Source organism: Linepithema humile, chromosome 1 (genome assembly GCF_040581485.1).
Source record: "Linepithema humile isolate Giens D197 chromosome 1, Lhum_UNIL_v1.0, whole genome shotgun sequence".
In the NCBI taxonomy this organism is placed as follows: Eukaryota; Metazoa; Arthropoda; class Insecta; order Hymenoptera; family Formicidae; genus Linepithema; species Linepithema humile.
The window spans coordinates 22,114,361-22,141,947 of NC_090128.1; the positions used below are offsets into that span (position 1 = coordinate 22,114,361).

The 27,587-nt window shown below is 38.1% G+C and overlaps 2 protein-coding genes across 2 annotated transcripts in view; one reads left to right on the plus strand and one right to left on the minus strand.

Annotated features, from left to right (window-relative positions):
- Window positions 1–13,706: 13,706 nt before the first annotated feature.
- Window positions 13,707–27,587, minus strand: part of LOC136997325 (transcription initiation factor TFIID subunit 7-like) — a 297,656-nt gene continuing 283,775 nt past the window's right edge. Inside the window, exons 8-9 of the mRNA XM_067347988.1 lie at window positions 14,380–14,440; window positions 13,707–14,282 (exon numbers count right to left, since the gene is read on the minus strand). The gene's annotated coding sequence lies outside the window, so the exon portion shown is untranslated. The remainder of the gene's footprint in view (window positions 14,283–14,379; window positions 14,441–27,587) is intronic.
- Window positions 16,455–19,529, plus strand: LOC136998439 (uncharacterized). Its single transcript, XM_067351042.1, has 2 exons — window positions 16,455–18,132; window positions 18,243–19,529. Exons 1-2 carry the CDS (start codon window positions 17,688–17,690, stop codon window positions 18,887–18,889), a joined length of 1,092 nt encoding a protein of 363 aa, XP_067207143.1. The 5' UTR covers window positions 16,455–17,687; the 3' UTR covers window positions 18,890–19,529.

A 27,587-nucleotide genomic window follows, 5' to 3' on the forward strand; every position in this document is an offset into this window, starting at 1 on the left:
TCGACACCGACTTGGTTTCACTATTATAATGTAACTTTAATATTATAAGTACAACTTGAAATATTACTAAGTTCAATGCGCGAATATCGACACGACTGTCTCTCTATATGATTTCGATTCTTTCGACTGTTCTGGCTGGTTCGGCGATAGAGAGTGAGAATTGATCTCACGTTGCCTCGCAAGTCGACTTCGTAGAAATTTCCCGAACAATTAGATCGGTTACAATTTGATATAATAAAAATATAAGGAGCGGGAATGCGTGCGCGCAGGATCTATTTTATCGAGGCGCTGCTCTCGATCAACCGGCTGCCGTCCGCTGGCGCCGTCTATCGGATGCTATTGCTTGCATCTTACAGCTCGGCCGTCCTGGCGCTGGACTTCGCCCCGAAGTTCCTTTTTGTGCAAGTGTTGCGCAATTTATTACTTATGCGTAATTGTGAACAGAAGAGAAACAGTTCGTGGTAGCCGATTCGACATATAACCTCCACAAATCTGCGGTAAGTTTGATACCATGCTAGCTTCGATATTATAGACTTAAACTATACAGTGTTATTTTCCTTTTTATAATTAACAATTAACCTAACAATAAAATTATTCCGTAGATTGACATTCGACTAATGGTTCATCGGGAGGACTGCATCGGATCCAAGGCTTCAGGCGATCGCATGACAAAATCGTATTGAGCGGTTTCGCCGTTACGTTAAAGCCCGGTATGTCCTGAACCACATAACGATTGTTACCTAAAACCTTCTTGATTATATACGGCCCTACAAATTTCGGGCGCAATTTTGCGCTTTTACCCGGAGTAGCCTTTGTCTTCCTTATCATAACGTAATCGCCTACGTCATGTACAGTTGCTTTTTTTAATTTTGCATCGCGATATTTTTTATTATAAGCTTTAATCGAGTCGGTCGCGTTTCGCGCCGCTTGTCGTGACGCGTCTCTATCTTTCTCCAGGTCCGTATCCTGACTCACCAGTGCCTTGGTGAAGCGAGCTAACTCGTGATCGGTATGGCTGCGCTGCTCGAAACCAAATAGCAGCTTCGACGGGCTCGACTTCGTGACTGCGTGGTATGTGTTATTAATCACATATTGTAGTGTGTTCAAACTATTTTTCCATTTACTCGGTGAGTTTATCATCTTCGTAAGCGACGACTTGATAAACCTATTGACGCGTTCTACCGTCCCATTAGCCCATGGGGCTGCTACTGAAACCTTTCTGTGTTTTAGTTTGAATTTCTCCATTGCATCGGCAAATTCCTTTGAGGTAAAGGCCGTACCTCTATCGGAAACTATCTCTTTCGGCCTACCGAACGTCGCGAATAAATTTTCCAATTTAACTATAACTTCCTTAGATGTCGTGGACCGCGTGGGAAACAACCAGCAAAACCTAGTGAACGCGTCCACTATTACAAGAATATGTTTATGCTTGTCTGCAGTTTCCTGTAACGGCCCGAAATGGTCGAGATGCAATATCTCGAACGGCGCAGACGCTGAGGGATAAAGACTCGTCTCTCCCTCGAAACGCGTGACGGAATCATTTGCCATTACGCAGGTGAGGCAATTTTCGATATAACTATAAATTTTTTTGCGCATAGAGGGAAACCAGAAATTTTGTGTGACTCCCTTAATGGTTTTTTCTAGCCCGCAGTGTGCCATTTCGTCGTGATGTGCTCGTATCACGCTGATTTCCATCGCTTCCGGTACAACAAAGTATGTATTACCATTTAATTTATAATATAGCAAACCATCAATAAGTTCGAACTTATCGCTATCGGCAATCTCTAACTCATCGCATATTTTTTTTAATCTAGTGTCTGAGAGCTGACGGAATTCGAGCTCCCTTTCCAGCGGCAGTTCGTGCACGTACGCCGCGCATCGGCTGAGTGCATCTACATGCGCCATTCGTGTGCCCGGTCGGTGCGTAACCTTAAATCGATAATTTTGTAAGGTGAGCGTCCATCTCGCTATACGCGGGTTAAGGTTAGCCTTGTTTACCGCATGCACCAAGGCATTACAGTCGGTAACAATTATAAAATCTAGCCCGAAAAGATACAAATGGAATCGCTCAATCGCTCTAACGATCGCTAGCATTTCTAGCTTAAAGCTGTGATATCTGGTTTCAGCGCTATTTGTGGCCTGACTGAAATACGCAACCGGACACCATCTACCGTCGTTTTGCTTCTGCAGCAGTATTGCGCCCAGGCCCAGACTGCTTGCATCAGTGTGCAGTTCCGTGTCCAGGGCCGGGTTATAAAGTGCTAATACCGGCGCTGAGGTAAGTTCATTTTTTAATTGATCAAATGCTCTTATGCATTCCGTATCGAAGATAAAAACGGAATCTTTTTTTAAAAGATTGTGCAACGGCTTTGCCTTAATCGCGAAATCTTTTATGAATTTCCTAAAGTAGCTAGCCAACCCGAGAAATCGTTGCACCTCGTGCACGTTTCTTGGCTGTCTAAAGCTCTTTACAGACTCTGTATGTCTCGGACTCAACGTTATGCCGTTTGCCGAAACAACGTATCCTAAAAATTCGATTTCACTCTTCAAAAAAATGCATTTATTATAATTCAGCTCGAAACGATATTGTTTTAAAAGGTAAAGTACCTCTTTTAGAATCTCGAAATTTTGCTCTACCGTTTCCGTTGGAATTAAGATATCATCGATATAGACTAAAATTTTATCCGCGCGGATCAATGGATTTAAAATCTGTATTACGCGCTTCTGGAATTCAGCGGGCGCTTCCGAGTACCCGAAAGGTAAGCGCGTGTATTCGAATTGCCCGTCGGGCGTCGCAAACGAGAAGTACCGAGTTGAATTCGGGTGCACCTCTATCTGGTGGAACCCATCTTTCAGATCCAACAACGTGAAAACAGATTTGTTCGACAAACGCGACAAGCAATCTTCAATTCCCGGAAACGGGTATTTTTGTTTCTGGACTCTACTGTTTAGCGGCCTTAAATCGACACATAATCTAATGTCACCGCCTTTCTTTCTCACAGGGATTACCCGCGCGCAATACGGTGAGACGCTTGGACGGATAATTCCCCGCTGCAAAAGATCATCTGTGATCTCCCTTATCTGAAGACGTTCGGCATATGCGAAGCGTCGCGGCGCAAACGCATAGATCGAAGGATCACGTAAGATCACTTCTACCTTATAACTATCGTCTATCGGCTCGACATTCATTCTCTCTAATTCTACCAAAACGCTAATTAACCTATCTTTAAATCTTATATCTACATTATTAACGACATTTTCTAATTTACGCTGAAGGTCGGGTACTTGTTTATCTTCTATGCAAAGCGGTAACTGCTCGAACAAGCTGGCCCGGCTTGCTGAGCTTTCTGTCGAATCGTCATCGTGTTTATAAATTAAAGTGAGCCTGTTGTTTTTGATAAAGTCGCGACCTAAAATCATATCGCCTGAGTATGACTCATTTAAAATATACAAAGGGATCTCGAAAGTTTTGTTTTCGATATCCTTTACCGACACTATTGTCGGCACGATACCCTCGACCTTCAACGGTATTTTACTCAAACTGACTAATTCCTTTTCCGCCGGTAAAATTTCAAAGTCTTTTGGTTTTATGTATTTAGCGAAAACCTTTTTATTTACGAAAGATACCGGGCTGCCGGTATCGACTAGCGCATCTAAGTCGCATTCTTGATTACAGATGCTCGTGATTTTAGTCGTCGGCTGGGACAGCTCTAATCTGTCGTCTGCTGGTTCTGCGACGATTGCCACGACGTCATCGCTCGATGCCGCAGACGAAACAGCTGCTGCTGTATAGCTCGTCGCGTGACGTGCTTGCAGCGTCGGCTTCCCGTCGCCCTTACTCTTAAGCACGGGGCAATCGAATTGACGGTGACCCTTCGCTTTGCAATAAAAGCAGGTAGGGTCACCTTGACATTCCTTATGAGAATGCCCTTTCTTCCCACAATTTCGGCACAGATTACTGATAGAGTTTCTCGACGCGTTTGTCGTTGAACCGGGTTTTCTTTCGGTATCGAGTCCACCTTCCGCGATACGGCGCATTTTAACTAAAAAGTCTTCGATCGAGTCGCCGGCGATCGAGAGAGCTATGGCTCTCAGCGAACTCTGTGTAATTCCCCCGATAAGTAAGTGAATTACGTCCTTAGTCGGCAAATTTAAATTATTTAGTAACGCGAGTTTGGCTATCGCGTATTGGTCGAACGTTTTTCTATGCGCGCTCCACTTCCGCGCTTCGACCTTCTGCATAGCTTTATAGTACGGCACTTTTTTATCGAACATCTTATTTAAATCATTTTTTAGGGCTAGCCACGACCCTATCACCTCTCCCGTTTGGATTTCATACCATTGCCGCGCGAACTTCGTCAATTTACTGGACGCGGCCAGCAATGTAATCCCGTCCGACGCGCCGTGAATGACGGCTACTTGGTCGACCCGTCTTGACCACACGGCAACGTTTTCGTCCTCACCGCCACTAAATTCAGGTATTTGAGAGGCCAACCAACTGACTGCGTTTCCCGCCGGTAACGTATGCGCACTAATATTCATTTGTCCGTTAATTGCTGAATTATGATTGTTCGACACATTACCTTCATTGCGGCTTAATGATTCAGGGCTACCTGGGTCTGTCTCTCCGACTGACTGGACCACCTGGACGTTTCCCGCCCTCGGCGCCAGCTGCTGCAGTATTTGCATCATGAACTGCTGGTTCTGTTGCTGAAGCTCCTGCTGTTGCTTCAGGATCGACGTGGAGATGTCCGACATCGCCTGACGGAACATCTCTGACGTCAGCGGCTCCGCCACGATCGTACGCCTTGCTGACGCTGCTGCTGGGACGTGGACTTCTCCAACCGCCTGTTGCTCGTCCAACGCCCTTTCCGACGGCCCAACCCTCTCAAGGTGTGTGAGAATATGCTCAATGAGGAGGTCTCGGTCTTGGATTACCGGTATTTGATACCGCCGAGCCTCCCTTTGAATTGCTTCTAAAGAAGCTTGCTCTAGATCTTCTCGATCGAGCATAGATCTTGTTTTCGGCATTACGATAGTTCGTTACGACTCGACAATGTCTTTAAAATCGTCTTTATTCTTTTTCAGACTCGTTGAGCCTTTCCGACTTCGACACGACACGGCAGTGATTTTTTCGACTTCGACACTTCGCGGCTTGAAAAGCCCTTTTTATTCTCGGCACGACACGGCAATGTTCGACTTTAATTTATATATATTCGACGCGGGTTAAATGAGCCCGTAATCCCACTTCTGAGTTGTAAGATCCTTAATTTCTTAATAAAAATGTTCAATAGTGATATTTCAAAGTTTCTATGATTTTAAACGGCCTCAAACGGTTACGTCCTATACGCGACCCCGGTTATTTATTTAAATTAATGACGACGATACTTTGATGGGAACTGGTAACTGATAGGATGACACTTTTAAGAAATGATTCGACACCGACTTGGTTTCACTATTATAATGTAACTTTAATATTATAAGTACAACTTGAAATATTACTAAGTTCAATGCGCGAATATCGACACGACTGTCTCTCTATATGATTTCGATTCTTTCGACTGTTCTGGCTGGTTCGGCGATAGAGAGTGAGAATTGATCTCACGTTGCCTCGCAAGTCGACTTCGTAGAAATTTCCCGAACAATTAGATCGGTTACAATTTGATATAATAAAAATATAAGGAGCGGGAATGCGTGCGCGCAGGATCTATTTTATCGAGGCGTTGCTCTCGATCAACCGGCTGCCGTCCGCTGGCGCCGTCTATCGGATGCTATTGCTTGCATCTTACAATATATACACATAAAGCACATAAATAAAAGTATTTTACAGAAATTAGAATATGAATGTATGTAACTAAATAATATAAATGTTTGCAAGAATGTTGCAAAATTTATGTATAATACATACACTTTTTTTTCCTTCAGAGTATTTTCAACCCATTTTTTTCAGCCGGGTTTTGTAGCACATAACACACACTCACACGCACAACTAAACACACATAACTAACCTAAAAGATTCTGTATATGACAGATAGCACTGAGAACTGTATAGCGCTTCTATCCCAAAATCCCGGAACTAATCTATAGCTCTTTTTTACGTTATTCTTTCTATATTGCACACATGCTTTACATAAATCTGGAAAAAGGTGGCGTTTTGAAAATAAGTCTCTAAGCTCTATTTTTTTGGTTTTCTATTATTGTTTCATACGCTCTTCTTCGGCACATGGTCTTGTTTTGCAGATTGAAGCAGTATAATTTTGATATAAAAGATATAAATCTTTGAAGTGACATTGTCGGTAAATTTTCAAAAATTTTTTTTATTTTTTGGTTTAAATTTGACCAACTACCGAAAGATTAGCATATGTACTTTATTTACACCAAAGGATTTGTAATTCTATTAAAGCAATAAAAAACGCCTTTTTAGAAAATTGAAAATACCGGTCGATAAAGTAGGACTTAAGAGGATGCTGAAGTGACGGGCGAACTCCGACGCGAAAGCGCCATCATTTCGATGGTACTAAAAATGAAATGACATTATCGGCGCAGTCTACGGACCTATGCCGCGTAGGTCCGTGTGTACGCATTTGTTTGTAGTGGTGACTCACTACACTGACGTGTGGTCTGTGTACGTGTGTCATCGGAAGTTTGTAAACAAACGATGCTTGCGCTTGTTTCCTCGACTGAAATTTCGTCGCAAAGCTGCAATATAATGTCCGAGAAAACATAAGCGTATACAAGGTGTCAAATAAATACAAACTAAATATGACAAAATAATAAATAAAAAATATACATATAATACTATATATATCATTGAAGAAAAATGTCATATACTTTTCTTACTTTTATCCTTATGTAGTAAATACTAAATAACTAATTAATCAATTAATTAATATATACATATACACATATATTCAATAAATAGTTATCTTTATTTTGTATTTTATATGATAATGACTAAAATAATGAAAGTATATATTATTTCAGTTATATAAAATACAAAATAAAGATAACTATATTCAATATGTATATGTATGTATTCAATAATTAATTAACTTATTTATTTATTTTGTATTTGTTACATAAGAATAAAAATAGGAAAAGCATATAACATATTTTTCCAATTAGACATATAGTATTATACATACATTTTTCAAATAAAATATTTTATTATATCTAACTTATATCTATTAGACACCTTGTATAAGTCTATTTTGTCTCGTATGTACATCATTCAGCCATACGATAGAATTTCAATTGCGAGAAAAAAGGTTAAATGACCTTATAAATTATCTGATAAAATATAAACAGACCACACGTGCAGTAAATTGCTAACTAAAATAAATACGTATTTCTTCAAATCTGTCAGCTGACGTTAGATCGCCTATGACAATATTTCTTAAAATCTGCCAGTTCACGAATAAATTTTCTTTAGCTCTCTTTTTTCTAAACTGTCAGCTGACGTTAGATCGCCTCTGACTATATTTATTAAAAATTGTCAGCTCACGATAGATCGCCTCTGACAATATTTCTTACAATTTGCCAGTTCACGAATAAATCGTCTTTAGCTCTCTTTTTTCTAAACTGTCAGCTGACGTTAGATCGTCTGTGACAATATTTATTTAAAATTGTCAGCTCACGATAGATCGCCTCTGACAATATTTCTTACAATTTGCCAGTTCACGAATAAATCGTTTTTAGCTCTCTTTTTTCTAAACTGTCAGCTGACGTTAGATCGCCTCTGACTATATTTATTAAAAATTGTCAGCTCACAATAGATCGCCTTTGACAATATTTCTTACAATTTGCCAGTTCACGAATAAATCGCCTTTAGCTCTCTTTCTTCTAAACTGTCAGCTGACGTTAGATCGCCTCTGATTATATTTATTTAAAATTGTCAGCTCACGAAAGATCTCCTCTGGCTTGTCTTATTCTATATTGCCAGTCCACGACAAAGCCGCCTCTGGCTTGAAGACAAGAATAAGAATTTTCTTCTAATGCCAGTCCACGAGAAAACCGCCTTTGGCTTGTCTTATTCTATATTGCCAGTCCACGAGAAAACCGCCTCTGGCTTGTCTTATTCTATATTGCCAGTCCATGAGAAAACCGCCTCTGGCTTGTCTTATTCTATATTGCCAGTCCACGAGGAAACCGCCTCTGGCTTGAAGACAAGAATAAGAGTTTTCTAATGCCAGTCCACGAGAAAACCGCCTCTGGCTTGTCTTATTATATATTGCCAGTCCACGAGGAAACCGCCTCTGGCTTGTCTTATTCTTTATTGTAAGATACTTTTATTACGTCATATGCTTTATGTATATATATATATATAATGTATATTATATGCTCCACATTATCTATATTTATATCAAAATATTTTTCTAAGAAATTGACATCATTTTGTATACTCTTTTTACAATAAATGTATATGATATATGTCATATTTTTTATTTCTAAAGCATAAAATATAAAGATATTTTTATTTTTTTGTGTCTATCATTTGTAAAAAAATTTTGATAAAAGAAACAACATTAATTTTGCGACTTGCAATAATCTGTTTCAATATATGCTTCTTTTAAATACTTACACTTAGCCTTATTTTATGTGATTAACTTGGTATTTAAAATACGTATCAAAATCGAAAATGTATTTCTATTACAGTAGAAACGAAACATTCTTGTCTTACAACAGAGAGAAATGGCAAAATATAATATTGTCTAAAGTACAGTCCAATAAAAACTGTTAAAATTGAACATTTTATAAAACCACTGTGATTCATGAAAAATCAGAATTATTATTTCAAAAATATAGATATATTTCGACTGTGTGTTTTAAACTGCACTACACATTCAAAATTCACAGAATAAATTTATTTCTGCAAAGTTGTGTATAATGTCAGTGGAAAAGTGATTTATTTGTTATTACATATACATGATATTTTACCATTCCTTTCTGGTGTAAGACTACAATGTTTTTTTCTACTGAACTAGAAATTAATTTTATATTTTGATGTGTATTTTAGATACCAAGGAAAACGCATAAAATAAGGCTAGTTGTAAGTATTTAAAAGAAGTATATATTGAAACAGATAATTGCAAGTCACAAAATTAATGTTTTTTTTATCAAGATTTTTTTACAAATGATACATACAAGAAACTAAAAATACCTTTATATTTCATGCTTTATAAATAAGTTATATGACATATACATTTATTATAAAAATATATACAATATACAAAATGATATTCATATAAATGATATACAATATACAAGATGATATAAAAAGTTAATTTTACATAGATACTTTGATGTGAATATACATAATATGGAGCACAGAATATACATAATATATACACATAAAGCACATGAATAAAAGTATTTTGTAGAAATTAGAATATGAATGTATGTAATTAAATAATATAAATGTTTGCAAAAATGTTGCAAAATTTATGTATAATACATACACTTTTTTATCCTTCAGAGTGCCTTCAACCCATTTTTTTCAGCCGGGTTTCGTAGCACATAACACAAACACACACACACGCACAACTAACACACACATAACTAACCTAAAAGATTCTGTATATGACAGATAGCACTGAGAACTGTATAGCGCCTCTATCCCAAAATCTCGGAACTAATCTATAGCTCTTTTTTACCTTATTCTTTCTATATTGCACACATGCTTTACATAAATCTGGAAAAGGGTGGCGTTTTGAAAATAAGTCTCTAAGCTCTATTTTTTTGGTTTTCCATTATTGTTTCATACGCTCTTCTTCGGCACATGGTCTTGTTTTGCAGATTGAAGCAGTATAATTTTGATATAAAAGATATAATTCTTTGAGGTGACATTGTCGGTAAATTTTCAAAAATTTTTTTTATTTTTTGGTTTAAATTTGACCAACTGCCGAAAGATTAGCATATGTACTTTATTTACACCAAAGGATTTGTAATTCTATTAAAGCAATAAAAAACGCCACCCTTTTTAGAAAATTGAAGTTTCGGTCGGTAACAATATGACTTCAGCATCCTCTTAAGCATCCTCTTAAGTCAGTTGTATATTAACTAAATTATATTACATTTAACACAAGTATTTTGTATTACACTTACATTTTGTGAAACAAATGTTTTATTTCGAATATTCAAACTAAACTATTTTTTGTTGTAACATGTCTTCGGTTTGACTGCTCCATTGATATAAAGCCATGGATAGCTGATATAAAATATCTTTGGTTTGATATCACAGTTTTGTTAAAATTTTTACAAAATATAACTATAATATAAACTATAATAATAATAAATAAAACTATAATATCAAATCAAAGACATGTCAAACATAAAATAATTTAGTTAAAACATTCGAAATGACACTTATTATGTTTTACATAACGTAACTGTGATATCAAACGCAAGACTTATGTAATTAGTTATTTTCTAATATTACTAATAAAACATCTGTTTCACATGACTTAAATGCTATATAAAACACAAGACGTGTTATAATGTAAAATAGTTTAGTTAATATGTAATTAAGTTAACATAAAAATGTACAGAATTGTACAAAATTAATTATGTGACAAAATTTAAATTATTTTTAAATTATTTTTCTACATTTCGAATATAACATTTATATTAACTTAATAACATATTAACTAAATTATTTTACATTATAAGTTTTGCGACTGGATCGATGTCGACGTCGATGAGATGTTCTTCGTTCATTAATACTAATAAAATTCTATTACATGGCAGTTTATTTGTTAATAAAATATTAACAAGATTAAAGGATATAATAATTTTCTTTTTCATACTTTGCAGAAGTTCTTTTTAATACTCTTCGAGTTATTTTATATTTTAATCTGACATATTTCGATATAAAATTTAAATTAAAATATCTCTGAAAATATTAAGTTATGAATAATCTTACCGTAATACTTTTATGATTAGAATGATGAGAAGTAGTAAAGAAAACGCATAATTGTTAAAAAAAGTACATTGTAAATTACATACTTTTTCTTCAAAATAACAATGGGTTTTTTTACACGTATTGATTCGTTTTATTCTTCTGCGTATAAAAATATTATGGTAAGATTATCGATAACTAAATATTTTAAAAAATTTTAGATTTTACATCAAAATATGTCATATCTCTCTCTCTCTTTTTCATGTTTGCGAAATTTTTGTAGTGCAACTTGGGGAAGTCGAATTCATTGACCCCTGGCACCTGTTGCAAGAAATGCACGTAGCGCAACTCAGGGTACTCGAGTTCGTCAACTCTTGGGACCTGATGCGAGAAATTCCCATAGCGCAACTCCCGAAAATCGAATTCGTCGACCCTTGGCACCTGGTGCAAAAAATTCCCGTAGCGCAACTCGCGAAAGTTGAATTCGTCGACTCTTGACACCTGGTGCGAGGAATTCCCGTAGCGCAACTCGGGGAAGTCGAATTCGTCAACCCTTTCAAAAAACGACACTACTAAGTCAGTAAAAGAATCTCTGGCAAAGTTCAGAAAATGACACTACTAAGTCTCTTATCCTGCGCGCACAAAGTCGACTTTTCGGGGGTTTGTAGCAACTAAAATATAAAAAATTTTATAAAAACACATAGTATATCCTTAAAGGCGGCATCGCCACGACTAATTTGAGCCAAAAAAAAATTTAAATTGGTCCAGCCGTTTCAGAGATACAAGCGGTCAAAAAGTGATGTTGGTAATGCAAAAATTAAGAAACGTCGTCTCCTTATTCTTCTCCTCTGTCCGCAAGGGCGGATAAAGAATTTACGGGGCCCAGAGTATTATCATTATCATTAAAATTTACGGGTATTTCTCGCACCAGGTGCCAAGAGTCGACGATTTCGACTTCCCCGAGTTGCACTACGGGAATTCCTCGCACCAGGTGTCAAGAGTCGACGAATTCAACTTTCGCGAGTTGCGCTACGGGAATTTTTCGCACCAGGTGCCAAGGGTCGACGAGTTCGATTTTCGGGAGTTGCGCTACGAGAATTCCTTGCATCAAGTCCCAAGAGTTGACGAACTCGAGTACCCCGAGTTGCGCTACGTGCATTTCTTGCACCAGGTGCCAGGGGTCAATGAATTCGACTTCCCCAAGTTGCACTACAAAAATTTCGCAAACATGAAAAAGAGAGAGAGAGAGAGATGTAACGGTGCAGCCCGCAAGCTGCATCGTTACGGCTACGGACCGTCCATCGTCCGTGGCCCACCAAGGGCGCATCAAGCGCCGATAAATTTCTTATCGTAACAACGGCGGTCAACCACCGAAAATCCCCCACACCCGACCGTTCCGAAATTCCGTTTTGTGGGGGACTCGCCGCCGAAACCGCCGATGCTTGCCGATTCGAAACCATTCGGCTGCCAGCCGGGTATAAAAGAGGCCCGGCTGTACGTCTTCTCACCAGATCCCGTTCGCTGATAGACAGCGAACAATCACTCTACGAGTGTCCTCGTAGTCCAAACCGAGCATACTCGGTTTCTATACCTGTTCCAGCACACGGGTATCCTCGTGTACCGCCGAGCGTCCTCGGTATTCTTGACTCCCGCATACGAGTATATCCCTGCTTAAAATAATAGATAGGAGATGAATGGATTTCATTACTATAACATAGAATCTTTATGTTGATTGATACGACGAGTTTTTAACCAATGTCACAATACATACACTTCCAATATAGTTTAATGATATTTTATAATATTATTTCTTTTAATACTATTGAATATGAAAATTTGTATATCAGTTACTATTCTTTTATATGTAAAGAAGTTTTGTCATTTATTTATGATTATTCTATAATAAACTGCTTATGATATTTTTTCATAAAAAACTTGAGCTAAAGCTATTTCATAATAATCTATAGAAAGATTAATCATAATCTATATTTTAAAATCTTTAGAAAATTTTAATTCTCAATAAATCAAATTTAATGTAAAGTTACTTTTCCATTTTGATGCCTCTGTTTCATGTAATATTGTTAATAATATTTAGTCATAAAAATATACTGTGCGATATACACTTTGTATTATAATGTATATTTTTAAAATTGTATTCTGATTATAAGTTACATGATGCATTATTTATTTTAATACTTCCGATTTTAATATTTTCTTATAATAAACAATTTATAATATTCTATAATAAAAAAAACTTGTTTAAATCTCATCATATTGAATTAATATATTTAATTATATAGAAATCATCTATATGTAACACTCTGATATCATGTAAGTACCCAGTAAACAATTTGTCAGCAAATTGTCGCCAAATTGGTATCAAATTTATTCAAACCTTGTTGCCAAATTCCATGACATCTGTGTCCGCATTAAGCTGGTGTTTTGTCACCAAAACTTGGGGACATAACCTGACTGCAAATTGAAGCCAAAAATTGAACAAAGTCTGCATAACATTATCTAACAGCAAATTAATACCAAAAACTGAACAAGGTCTGCGTATGCAATTTGACCGCAAATTGAAGCCAAAAACCGTGCAAAATCTGTCGTTTCTTAATTATTAAAATGGTCAGGTCGTTGATTTGCGGTTTTCAAATAATATTAAAATAAAAATTACTTTTTATTTTTATAAAATGTTATTTATTTATAATTTTACTATAAATAAAGAAGTTTTACATGTTTTACAAGTTTTTATATGCTATAAAAAGCTAGCTAGAATTATTACAAGAAGCTGTGGGCGGCATAATGAATGTACGCACATTTATGATATAGTTTGATACCGCCTATCGATTGCGAGACCTTGCTATGCGACCTCTCAGTTCTTACTATCGGTATCGCGATGACCATCCCGTGTACAAGTGTAAATATCTCCATGTGTCACTCATGTACTTTTTTTTAATTTTATTAGACATAAAACGAGATACCAGGAATAAAGCACTAAATATCTTTATTTAGATTCAAACATTGAAGAAAATACGCGAAACGATACTTCAGAAGCTGCAGATTTGTCAAAATTGAACGCAAATTAAATCAAATAACTCTAAATAAGAAGAAAAACTTCTTTTTTGACGCTGAGAATTTTTAATCTTAATTTTAAAACAATACTACGATGTATTGTATTTATTGCAAATATTAGTTGCAATATGTAGAAATGTAATAATTTTAGCTAACTTTTAGAAAGCTAACTCTCTATTACATAAAAACAACGGAGAAAAAAAATATTAGAAATTACAAACAAATATGAGAGGAAAAACCTTCCGTAATGATTGCCGTATTTATAGTAATCCTTGTTGGTGAAGATGTGACGTCGGAGTTGCAGTTGGTTCTGCTGAAATTGCAATTAGTGTTAATTAAATTATTTTTGACGAAACATTGAAGAGCAAATGTCCCTTGCAAAACATGAAAATCTTTGTATCCTAATATACCTTAACACATTTCGTTTAGCCGTTCCTCTGTTTCCTCAAGTTCATCATTCCAAAAATTCTGCTCCCGAGGTCTATTGACAGTTTGCTTCCGACCACGTTCTCTGTGTCGTTGTCTCTCTTTTGCTGTTCGAAGAGCTTCTCTTATGTGTCTTTGAAAATTAGTGCACGTTGGTTTAGAAAAATGTTCGTTATTGCACACAGCCTCTGCAAAAAAATGCAAACACTATAATCATTTATTTTTGATACAAGAATATTAAGACGTACGTTGAAAAATTGAAAATACCGTATATTGCCATAGTAAGGCGGGAATTGTATAAGGACCGATGGTTTTGATTGCGACCCCACCAGGTAAAAGAAGAAGTAATTGAATCTTTTATTCCTTCCTTAAAACATAAATTAATTGCTTCTTTTGGATGGAATCCGCCAATGTGCCCAAAATAAGTCACCTAAGCAAAATGTAAAATGTTAAAAAAATAATTGTAATATAAATTATAAATATTTTATTATAATATATATTTTTATTTTTACTTACGACGTCGCAGTAAATTTTATCGTCAGCCCTTTCGAAAGCATCCATTTCTGAGCAGGAAGAAATAGGAAGAACAGATGGCTTCCGCGGTATACCTTTTTGTTCTTGTATACGCTTGGAAATATGTTCCAAAAGTGTATTCATCTTTCTACAACACAATTATAATGTAACAAATATTAGTATTATGGAGGTTTTTACGTACTAATAAAATCTATCATAGATGTCATACTTACTTAAGCTGTGTTTCAACACTGTCAAAACGATCCTGTATTTTTCTGTAAACATTAACAGGTAGATAATACTTATAAAAAGATGTGCCAAATAAATCTTTTATTATAAATATCAAAATAACAAAATAATTTCTTTTAATAGTAGCATCTATGTTACACACACACACACACACACGCACGCACACCCTCATACACACACACGTGTATATATATATATATATATATTTATTATTATATGTATATATATATATATATATATATATATACTAATTATTCAATGCAATATCGATCTTATCGAGATAACAATCTCGAGCAGGTACGTAGTCGTACCACAAATCTACGTGCGACAGCAAACTATTTGCGTTAACGTGTGTCTTTCGAAGACGAACCAAGACGGCAAATGATATCGTTTTTTCAATCGATCGTACAAATAATATCGCAAACGATCGATGTTTTTATTGTCGAAATTAGTCAAAAATTTCAACGCGTTTTCAGCGTTGGATGACAACGGTGATCGATCCACCGTCTCGATCGACGACGAGAAGAGACGATCGACGATTCTGTCGTTGGCTCTGCGATGCGCATTGTCATTGATTCCATCGTTGAGTCCGCGATGCGCATTGTCGTCGATCGTCGTCATTGTCGACGCTCCGTCTTCGTGTCGTCGTTCCTCTTTCTCTTCGTCGTCGTTCCACTTTCTCTTTCGAAACGGAGTTCGATCGTCCACGACCACGGGAAGACCGTTCATGTCGATGATGTCGATCGTTGTCAACGAAATGGTTCACGCGACCGGTCTACGCTGTACTCTCGAGATGCCGAACGTTTTCTCGTCGTTGTTATAAACGCGACTGTATTTCGTGCGCAAACGTCCCCAAATATATATCGCCCGTTGATGTATATCCGCGGTTGATCTGGCAACGTTGGGACAATATTCGATTTTATTTTGATTGCGATTATTTATCGCAACGACGATAACGATTCACTCGTATTATTATCGCGACAAAGGCTCAAAAATCGCAACGACAATTCGATTCGAGAATAAAACCGTCGTCGTCGTCACTAAGGATGAATCGGATGAATCGATGCTCCCGGTGGAATCGCGAAGCGATGCCGCGTTATCGATGAACAAGAACAATGAAGAATCGCCGACAACATGATAGAAATGACCCAAATAACGCACAATCGTGTCGATAGAAAGCTATTGACCTGCGCCGATAATGTTTTGCCGTACGACAACGATGTTACGTTGATTTTCACCGATCGAATCAAAGAGGAAAGAAAAAACCACGGATCGAGCATCGATGTTATCGCTTTGTCGAAAGTAGCGTTAATGTTTCTGAAAAAATTGAATGAAAAAATTCGTTCTGTCAAATCCATCGCAAGGACGACGACATCGTCCACTCAAACATTTTGGAAATTGATTCGCGAGAAGAAATACAAGGAAGCGTCGAGTTGAATAAAACATGTATTCGTGGCGTCGTTGAGACACCGAGTCGAAACCATCGACGAATTTTTTCATACGGCTCTCGTCATTCTGACGTGTCTGTTCGAACGTACAGGGTGCTTCCGCAACATACAGATCAGTAAGTTGGGTTGCCTATTTGTTTATCGGCAGGGGCATGCTTTACCGGCCGTGCAGAATAAGGTTAGATCGCAAGTCCGGCGGAAAATAAAGCAAAAGAAATTTGAGTTTTACCATTCTGGTATAGTGTAAGATTTAATAATATATATATAATAGGAGTTGTTTAATAATAGAAATATTAATAACAACATAATAATAAAATTAGTAATCATTAAACGATTATTAAACAAATAACACAATTTACAAAATAGAGATAAATAATATTTTTTTATTTAAAACATGCTTATAACAAATGTTCTATTAAATTACCAGCTTCTTCTGAGCATAACGTGATTCTGCGTATGAAATTTTCTCTCACTCTATTTAATGTGGCAAGAGTGTTTTCTGCGTTCACATGCGTTTCGTATTCTATTTTGCAAATCTTCTTAATTTGCTAGCAGTTTTATATATTTTATTTTTTAAAAAGCTCCACACGAAAAAATCCATGGGCGTAAGATCCGGAGACCATAGTGGCCACACTGAGGACTATGAAGTCCGATCCATCTTCCTGGAAATTTTTTATTTAAAATTGTTCTCGCTACAAGAGACGTGTGAGCGGGATGTCCATCCTGTTGGAAAACCATTTCTAGTTTATTAGCTAGTGGCACATCTTCCAAAAGCTCGTCGAGTCAATGGAGAAGAAATTGTGAATAATATTGTGCATCCACATTTCCTTCGATAAATTCAGGGCCGATGACATGATCTCCTACGATTCCGAGCCACACATTTACAGTCCACCTACTTTGAAAATTGTGTTTTTTTACACAATGTGGAATCATGTGTGTTAATTTTCAAACGAACAAAACTGTTACAATTGTTTGTTCGATTGTTTTTCTTTCTGTATTCCTTATGTCCTGATCGCATTCCGTTTGACAGAATTTGACGTGAATTATACAAGTTAAAACGCGTTAAAAATTGAGTTAACATAATGGAACCGGAACGAAATCACTATTCGTTTGACGAATTAACGGACATGATTCTTATTTACGGCGAGTGTCAAATGAATCAAAGACAAGCAGCTGCACTTTACGCTCGAAAGTTTCCGGACATACGCCACCCAAACCACAGTTTTTTTTATTGCCTTGAAGAAAGATTAAGAACAAATGGACAATTTCGTAAATCTCGCAAGCCGCTCCATGTTCCACAAAGAAATCAGGAGATAATTGATGCAGTTCAACAAGCTGTTGTCAGAAATCCTCACACAAGCACGAGAGCTATTGCTGCGGATCCAAACATGAACCACATTACGGTTCATAAAATAATTAAACATTCGCTGGGTTTGCATCCATTCAAAAAACATACGACACACAAACTTGTACCTGCTGATATGCCACGACGTTTAAATTTCTGTGAATGGATTATTGATCACGTTAGTTTGTTTAAATTTTTTATTCTTTTATTATTTTATAATATACCAGACACATTGTTACCATTTATCAACTTACATCGTCAACTTTATACTAAATTATTCAATTTCTGCAAGTGGATTTTAATGATGCCAGAAATTACATCTTTTTAAAAAACATTTTGTGGACCGATGAAGCAATTTTCGGAAGTCATGGGCAGATAAATCGTCATAATAAGCATCATTATGCAGAGCAGAATCCACATTGTGTAAAGGAACACAATTTTCAAGGCAGGTGGACAGTAAATGTGCTCGGAATCGTAGGAGATCACGTTATCGGCCCTGAATTTATAGAAGGAAATGTGAATGCACATTATTATTCACAATTTCTTCTCCACCGACTCGACGAGCTTTTGGAAGATGTGCCACTAGCTAATAGACTAGAAATGGTTTTCCAACAGGATGGACATCCCGCTCACACGTCTCTTGTAGCGAGAACAATTCTAAATAGAAAATTTCCGCGGAGATGGATCGAGCTTCATGGTCCTCAGGAGTGGCCACCACGGTCTCCAGATCTTACGCCCATGGACTTTTTTGTGTGGGGATATTTAAAAAATAAAATCTATGAAACTTTGCCAGCAAATCAAAAAGATTTGCAAAATAAAATACGAAACACATGCGCAGAAATCACTCCTGCCATATTAAATAGAGTGAGAGAAAATTTCATGCGCAGAATTATGTTATGTTTAGAAGAAGATGGTAATTTAATAGAACATTTATTATAAGCATTTAAATAAAAAAATTATTTAATTTATTAATCTTTAATTGTTAATTATTAATAACCCTATTATTAATAACTTTTATTATTTATTTATTTATTAAAAAAATATTATTTATATTTATTTTGTAAATTGTGTTATTTGTTTAATAATCGTTAAATGTTTACTAATTTTATTATTATGTCGTTATTAATATTTCTATTATTAAACAATTCTTATTATATATATATATTTTATTATATTATATATAATTAATAAATTATTATATATAATTGTATATATATTTTATTATATATATATTATTGAATCTTACACTATACCAGAATGATATAACTCAAATTTCTTTTGCCTTATTTTCCGCCGGACTTGCGATCTAACCTTATTCTGTACGGCCGGTAAAGCATGCCCCTGCCGATAAATAAATAGGCAACCCGACTTACTGATCTGTATGTTGCGGAAACACCTTGTACGTACATGCGTCGCAAATTGTTGGCGCGAGTCGACACGCGATTATTGTTCTTAAAGCTGAGAGTAGCCGCGAAATTGGCCCAAAATTTCGATCGTTCCGTCGATATATTCACCGATATAAACGAGCATATCGATCGTGTCGCGCCGAAATCGAAACTCTTGGAAATGATCGTGAACGAGTACCCCGACGAATTGCCGTTGAACGGAAAACGTTACGTTTCGACACCGTCGAGAAAACCGTGGGCACCTATGAACGCTCTGTGGGTCGACAAACAATGGTTGTTCACGTCCAACGGTACATTCGTGAATTGCGCAAATTCGTCCCGCGTGCATCATCATCCGTTGTCAAAAGCGGCGCACGCCACGACGATTCGCACTTACGCTCACGGTTCTCTCGGCAAGCTAATACTGCGCGACGGTACGGAGATCATGAAACTACGAGTGGATATTGACAACGATCATTCGCCGACGATTATCGATATGATCGTGGAACCATTGATAATGTGTGACGGTTCGCGAGAGAAAATTCGACTGGATTGAACGAGCGTGACGATGCTCGACACGAACGGCGAATGGCTTTGCGATTCGTACGCGGGAACGATCGAAAGTGGCTACAACGAGGAAACGAGTCGTGTGAATATAGATCTGAAAATCGTTAGATTTAGACGACGACGCGCGAGAACGATCTATCACTCGAGAGACGCACGAGTAACACAACTTTATCGCCGTGTCGTCGAGGGAGATCAATTTGATCGGTTCGAGGATGATCGACGCGAATTCCTCGTCTGCAATATCGATCCTATCGAGATAACAATCTCGAGCAGGTGCGTAGTCGTACCACAAATCTACGTGCGACAGCAAACTATTCGCGTTAACGTGTCTTTCGAAGACGAACCAAGACGGCAAATGATATCGTTTTTTCAATCGATCGTACAAATAATGTCGCAAACGATCGATGTTTTTATTGTCGAAATTAGTCAAAAATTTCAACGCGTTTTCAGCGTTGGATGACAACGGTGATCGATCCACCGTCTCGATCGACGACGAGAAGAGACGATCGACGATTCTGTCGTTGGCTCTGCGATGCGCATTGTCATTGATTCCATCGTTGAGTCCGCGATGCGCATTGTCGTCGATCGTCGTCATTGTCGACGCTCCGTCTTCGTGTCGTCGTTTCTCTTTCTCTTCGTCGTCGTTCCACTTTCTCTTTCGAAACGGAGTTCGATCGTCCACGACCACGGGAAGACCGTTCATGTCGATGATGTCGATCGTTGTCAACGAAATGTGGTCGTTTATAGTGGTTTTTCTTTCTCTTGTGTTTCAACCATTTTCTTCAATGGCCAATTTGGACCTCGACTAAATTCGAAGCTCTTCGTTGGCGGAATACTCGCGTTCGATTTCAATTTGTTTTCGATAAAAATTTTAGGGGTTGACATGCATTTAAAGCAGCTTGAGTCTGGAACTTCTTTGTTTTGGCCAACCAACCCGTTACATGTTGTAGGAAATTTTTGCTCAACATTATTTCGCATCGACCTTTGTACGATATCGTCGTAATCAGTTGTAGTTTCTGAGGTCGAATTCTTATATTGCTTTTGCCCGCAATTCATAATCCGTTCTTATATTAAGACGTCTTAATATAAGAACGGATAATAACACCTAATTTTATTACAAACATTCATCTAATAATTCAACGGAAAATGTGAGAAATGCCGATATTTTAATTTTTAATGTTGATACATGGTACATGTTTTCTTACATTCATACTCTATTCTATTATTATTAAATCTTTACCATCATCACTGTTAGACGATGAATCTATTACTTCTTGTATTATAAGTGCTACTGCTGTTAATATTGCTTTTTACGATCTTGTTCCATTTTTATTAGCAGACGCTCGCTACCACACTATGCTATTGCTGTTCACGGAGCTCGCATTCTTATATGGTTTTTGCCCGCAATTCACAATCCGTTCTTATATTAAGATAGAGAATTGCCAAGAATTTGGCGCGATCATCGCTGCCTCTCGCGGACTCGAGTGGTTTTCGCGTATTGTTTTCTTCGTCGTCGGTTACATCGCTGATAACAATCGATGATTTCGAGATCTTCCTCGATAATAGTGGTAGTGGCGACGGAGGTGGCATCAACAAAGCGTCATCGTTATCGTCATCATTGTCGATAACAAAATCATCATTATCGTTTTTTTCGTTCGAATCGTATTTTTCATCATTATTGAATACAGATGGTTTTTCGTTATTGTCGCTGTTGTTTTCGTCGTCTTTATTTTTCTTCTTTCGTTTCGACGTCGCGGTTATATTTCTGTGCAATTTTTCAACGTAGGTTCTATATCCGTCGGTAATCGCGATTGGTAATCTACGATTATTGGTTTTCACGTTTCACAGTAACAGCGAAAGCAACATCGTTGCGAATATAAGACTGTTGTGTGTCGAAAGACTACAACGAGATATTTTAATTTAGCAACGCTATTGTTTAAAGAATTAGCAAATAAAACTTTCAACTCGAAGCACGTTCTTAGAAAGACGAATAAGGTATTTAAAATTAACAAAGATATTGACCAATGCTATTCTTTAGACAAGTAACAATCGATTATAATTAAACGCTGAGGCGTTAACCGCATGAGGAAACGATCGGCGGATTGCCTCACAAACAAGCGAAGTAGATCAGCATTCACGGAAAGCAGACGTTGCTAACCTTGATACTGATCTGTATAAAAGAAGGTGACTCGATCGTCACCACGGGTTTTTAAGTTTGATCTAAGCACGAGCTGCACGTCGGTATCGCGAAACCAGAGTTTGTATCTTACGCGATCGTAACGACTGTGAGGAAGCCGTTAAATAAAGTGTACGCGAGTGCTAAGTGAATAAAGATATTTTATTTCTCATTGAACATCGTTCAATAATTATCTCCCTTGGATCAACCCCCTTGGCCCTACACGACGGATCCCGAATCCTGCGTTGGCCCGCGACGAGATCTTTGAGTCACGGGCACGGCGTAACAATTTTGGTGGCAGCGGTGGGATTCGTCTTCTTCACCGTAGTCCGGCTGTTGGTGGACACCCTGGTGGCCTGGGCACGGCAGCAGGACCAAGACGATCAACCCGAGGGAACAGCGTGGCCGAAAACAACGCAGAAACTAGAAGTGCGAAAAGTGAAAGTGAGAAGAGAAAATAAAACTTCCACGAGGAAGCGGTCCAGTCAAGGCAGTTCGAGCAATAAGCAGCTGAGAAAGTCCCACGGAGCACAACGACCAAGCAGAGTCAGCGAAATCCGAGCAAGGGCCACTGCACAGCGAGAACGGGACGTGACCTACCTCACCACGAAGCACTGGGCAGCGAGCAACGCAACACCATGCGAGCGAGCGTATTAATGTAAGTCGAAATAAAGACACATTAGTAAAATAAGAGCGAATGTCCGAAAGACGCGAAGGACACGGTTTTTCATATTGGCTAGGCAGTAATCCGAGTCAAAACGACCCCGGTTTACAACCGAATCAATCCTGGTTGTTAAGCGACCAAGGACGACGCGCAATAAACGTTTTGAATAACCCCGAGAGGGAACCGCGCGAAACACCGCGAGAATTCGTAGTAAACGATAGAGACGAAAGCGTCGCGAACGTCGACGAAAACGTTGAAACAACGCGAGAATATCCTTTTCGCGAATTAGATAACAGCTTAATATCCGGAGTAAGCGAGGATTCGCGCCAAGATAGTCCTACAACCACGAGGCCATTGAGTAGAATATCGGAGCGCACTGAGACTGCATCGACTACGTACGATAGTAGTATCTTTGATCCGCGAGAGTTAAACAACGAAATAACAATGGCACAACCGTCAAACGACGTAACCGCACGAATTGAGGACGGAGAGCCTCCGCGGCGACAGATCAACATAGACGGGGATGTGACCAATGCCACAAACGACATACAAGAGAATTTAATAGAGACACAGATCGGAGTACTAGCAGACGCGATAAACGAGATGCGAACGCAAACGCAAGTGCTGCAAGAACATTTACATGAACAGATACTTAACTTGCACGAACGATTTAACGCACAAATATACGGTATACAAGGACAGCAACAGGGATCAACTAGTAACCGTGAATTAAATAACGCGTCACGGGGAACGATGAACGCACCAGAAATAAACGTATCGTACGGCCAAGGCCCCGCTGACGTAAGGAATAGGCCAACCCATTCTAACAATTATATGCAGTTGAAAGAAGCCCGAAGCCTAATACCGGAAATCGACGGGACAGCACCAAATAGAATACAGGAGTTTTTAAGTGCTAGTACCTACGCGATGGAAAGCATAGACCCAACAGAGGAGCTACAATTACTCAAGGCTATACTGTGCACAAAACTGAAAGGGAAAATCTTACTTGATTTCCAAACGAGAAATATTCAATCGTTCGCCCAATTAAAACAGGAAATAGAAAGGGGTTATACTACACATAAGAGTGTTACGCACCTACAATTAGAGTTTAATACCCTGAAGCAAAAACAAGGTGAAAGTGCTCAAAACTTTGGTTCGAGAGTGGACCAACTCGCTATGAAACTCTATGAATCAATGATAGAGGGAAAAACTCACACGATTATGGAGAAAAACACTATTAAAAACACCGTACAAAACTTGGCGTTACAAAATTTCCAGATAGGATTACAAGATAATATTAAAACTATTGTACGCGCAAGGAACTACGGAACGCTACAAGAGGCTATTGCTGTGGCAACGGCTGAGGAAAAATTACAAGGACCAAGCCCAGCGTTAAATAAATATAATGCCTATTATAAAACCACGAATAAAGCGCGGGAAAAGACACCGCAATGTGCAAAGTGCGGAAAATGGGGGCATATCGGGCGTGAGTGCCGTACAAGTCGTTTTGCGAACCGATTCAGTTTACCGAAGGCTGACGGACACAGAGTAAACGCATTAGAAAAATATTGCAAATATTGCAAAAAGCCCGGACACTTTCAGGAGGAGTGCTGGCAATTAAACGGTCGACCCGAAAAAGGGAATGCGAAAGAGAACGCGCAACATAAAACAGTTAAAGAGAATAAGGCAAAGAAGGCCGACAACGACGAAGAAGATGATGCAGCAAACAAGAAAAAGACACGGCCCATAAAAGCGTTGTTAGCACATACAGATAAGACAGCTAAAATACACGCAAATCTAGATTTAATCGCGTTACCAATAGTGGAAGCGAAAAACGAACACGCAACAATGCTTGTGGATACTGGAGCTACACTAACTCTGATTAAAATAAAAAGTTTATTAGAAGAAACACCCGTATATGACGAAACGGTAACATTAGTCGGTGCCACGGGACAGAAAGCTGACACGTTAGGCGTGATAAAAGCGCATATAACATTAAAAGATAAAACAATAATGCATAAAATGCATGTAGTAAAAAACGACTTTCCAATAGGATACGAAGGTATTCTAGGAGCGGACTTTTTAAACAAATACGTCACGAAATGGGACTATCCCGTAAAGAAATTGACGGTCGAGGGAACGACATTCAAACTATTTCAGCATAACAACATAAAACTAGCTCCCAGAAGCGAGACAATAATTAAAGCATCAACAAGCAAAAATGCGCTGGGAATAGTGCATGCAATGGAAACACAACCAGGGGTGATCATCGGTAGTTGCATAGTGGAAGCAGAGGACTACTGTTGCCCGGTTAGTGTCATTAATACCACGGACAAGGAAATAGACTTTCAAACGCCCTTCGTGAACATTGAAAAATTCGAGGAACTAAAAGAGGAAGTACACACGATTGGAACTGTTAAGGAAGAAACAACTCCAAGGTCACGTGAAAACAAGGTCAAAAATCTTTTAAGAATAGACCATTTGAATGAAGAAGAGAAAAAAGCAATACTGGAAATAAGCGAAAATTATTGCGATATTTTTCATCTCGACGGAGAACCACTGTCTAGCACACAGGCGATGAAACATGAGATCGCCACGCGAGCCGGAGCAGCGCCCGCGAATACGAGACCTTATCGGCTGCCGGAGAAACATAAGGAAGAGGTGAGCCGACAAGTGACAGAAATGCTAAATAACAAAATAATAAGGCCAAGTTCGAGTCAGTGGAACGCGCCACTTTTAGTAGTGCCTAAAAAACCAGATGCATCAGGAAAAGCCAAATTACGAGTTGTCGTAGATTTTAGAAAACTGAACGACTTAACGATCGGAGATTCTTTCCCGTTACCAAACATTACTGACATATTAGATCAGTTGGGAAATTCAAAATATTTTACAACGTTAGATTTGGCATCTGGTTACCATCAAATTCCAATGGCGGAAAAAGACAGAGAAAAAACAGCATTTTCGACGCCGTATGGACACTACGAGTTCAACAGAATGCCGTTCGGACTTAAAAATGCTCCAGCGACATTTCAAAGATTAATGAATACAATATTGGCCGGAATTCAAGGTTTACGATGTCTAGTATATTTAGACGATATTGTCATTTACGGCACTAGTCTAGAAGACCATAATCGCCGCTTAACAGAAGTATTCGACAGAATTCGCGAAAATAATTTAAAATTACAGCCGGACAAATGTGAATTTCTTCGAAAAGAAGTAGTTTACTTAGGCCACATAATAACAGAGGGAGGCATTAAACCTGACCCTGGAAAGATCCAAGCGGTAAAAAATTTTCCAACACCGAAAAAAGTAAAAGATATACAGTCATTCATTGGATTAGCCGGATATTATCGAAAATTCATAGAAAATTTTTCTAAAATAGTGAAACCTCTCACTAAATTGACAAAAAAAGGAGTAAAATTTGAATGGACGCAAGAGCAAAAAAACGCGTTCGAAAATCTAAAAAGCAAGTTAATTACTGCACCGGTATTAAATTACCCTGATTTTAATAATGAATTTATAGTCACGACAGACGCATCTGATTTTGCGATAGGCGCAATATTATCTCAAGGAAAAATAGGACAAGATCGTCCAATAGCGTACGCTAGCCGACTTCTCTCAAAGGCGGAACAAAATTATAATACGACCGAAAAAGAATTACTGGCGATAGTATGGGCGGTCAAACATTTTCGTCCGTATATATATGGTACAAAGTTCAAGATCATAACCGACCATAAACCACTAGTATGGTTATTTAATGTAACCGACCCAGGCTCACGATTAATTCGATGGAGATTAAAATTGGAAGAATACGACTATGAAATCGTACATAAGGCCGGGAAGAGCAATACAAATGCTGACGCGTTAAGTCGCAACGTCGCGCACGGCATACACACGGTCGACGGAGAGAGAGAAAGCGAAGAAGAGGAAGAAGAAGAAGAGGAAGATAAGAAGGAAGAAAGAAAGATATATACAGAGGGAGAGAAACAACAAATATTATATGAATATCACGATGCACCGATCGGCGGGCATCAAGGAATCCAGCGCACTATCAAGCGCATACGATTAACGCATAACTGGAAAGGATTGACGAAAGACGTCGAGAAATACATCGCAAAATGCGAATATTGTCAAAAAAATAAATTAAAGATAAGGAATAAAGCACCCATGATTCTCACAGATACACCGGATAAACCGTTTGAAAAATGCGCATTGGATATAGTAGGGCCAATGACAGAAACGGAAAGCGGAAACAAGTACATATTAACTTTCCAAGATCATCTAACGAAATTCAGTAAGGCAATGCCTATAAATAATCAAGAGGCAAGCACGATAGCGCGAGAATTCGTGACAAAAATCGTTTTAGAATATGGAATCCCTGAAAAAATCCTGACTGACCAAGGAACAAATTTTCTCAGCGAAGTATTTAAGGATACATGCAAGTTGTTGAAGATTGAAAAAATTAGAACCAGCGCGTATCACCCAGAGAGCAATGGTGCACTGGAAAGATCACACAGAACATTAGCAGAATATTTACGCAATTATATAAACGAAGATCAAACCGATTGGGATACCTGGTTACCATTCGCCATGTTCGCGTATAATACTACGCCACATACAGCCACGGGATACACTCCATTCGAGCTGGTATACGGGCACCGCGCAACACTCCCTACGGCTCTGATGCAGCCAGCAAAGAACACGTACACGTACAATGATTACATAGCAGAATTAAAAGAAAAAATGCGCGCGGCACACCAAGTAGCAAAAGCTCATGCACAGGAAGGAAAAATAAAAGCGAAACAAACATACGATAAGAAGACTAAAGAAAATAGTTTTAGGGCA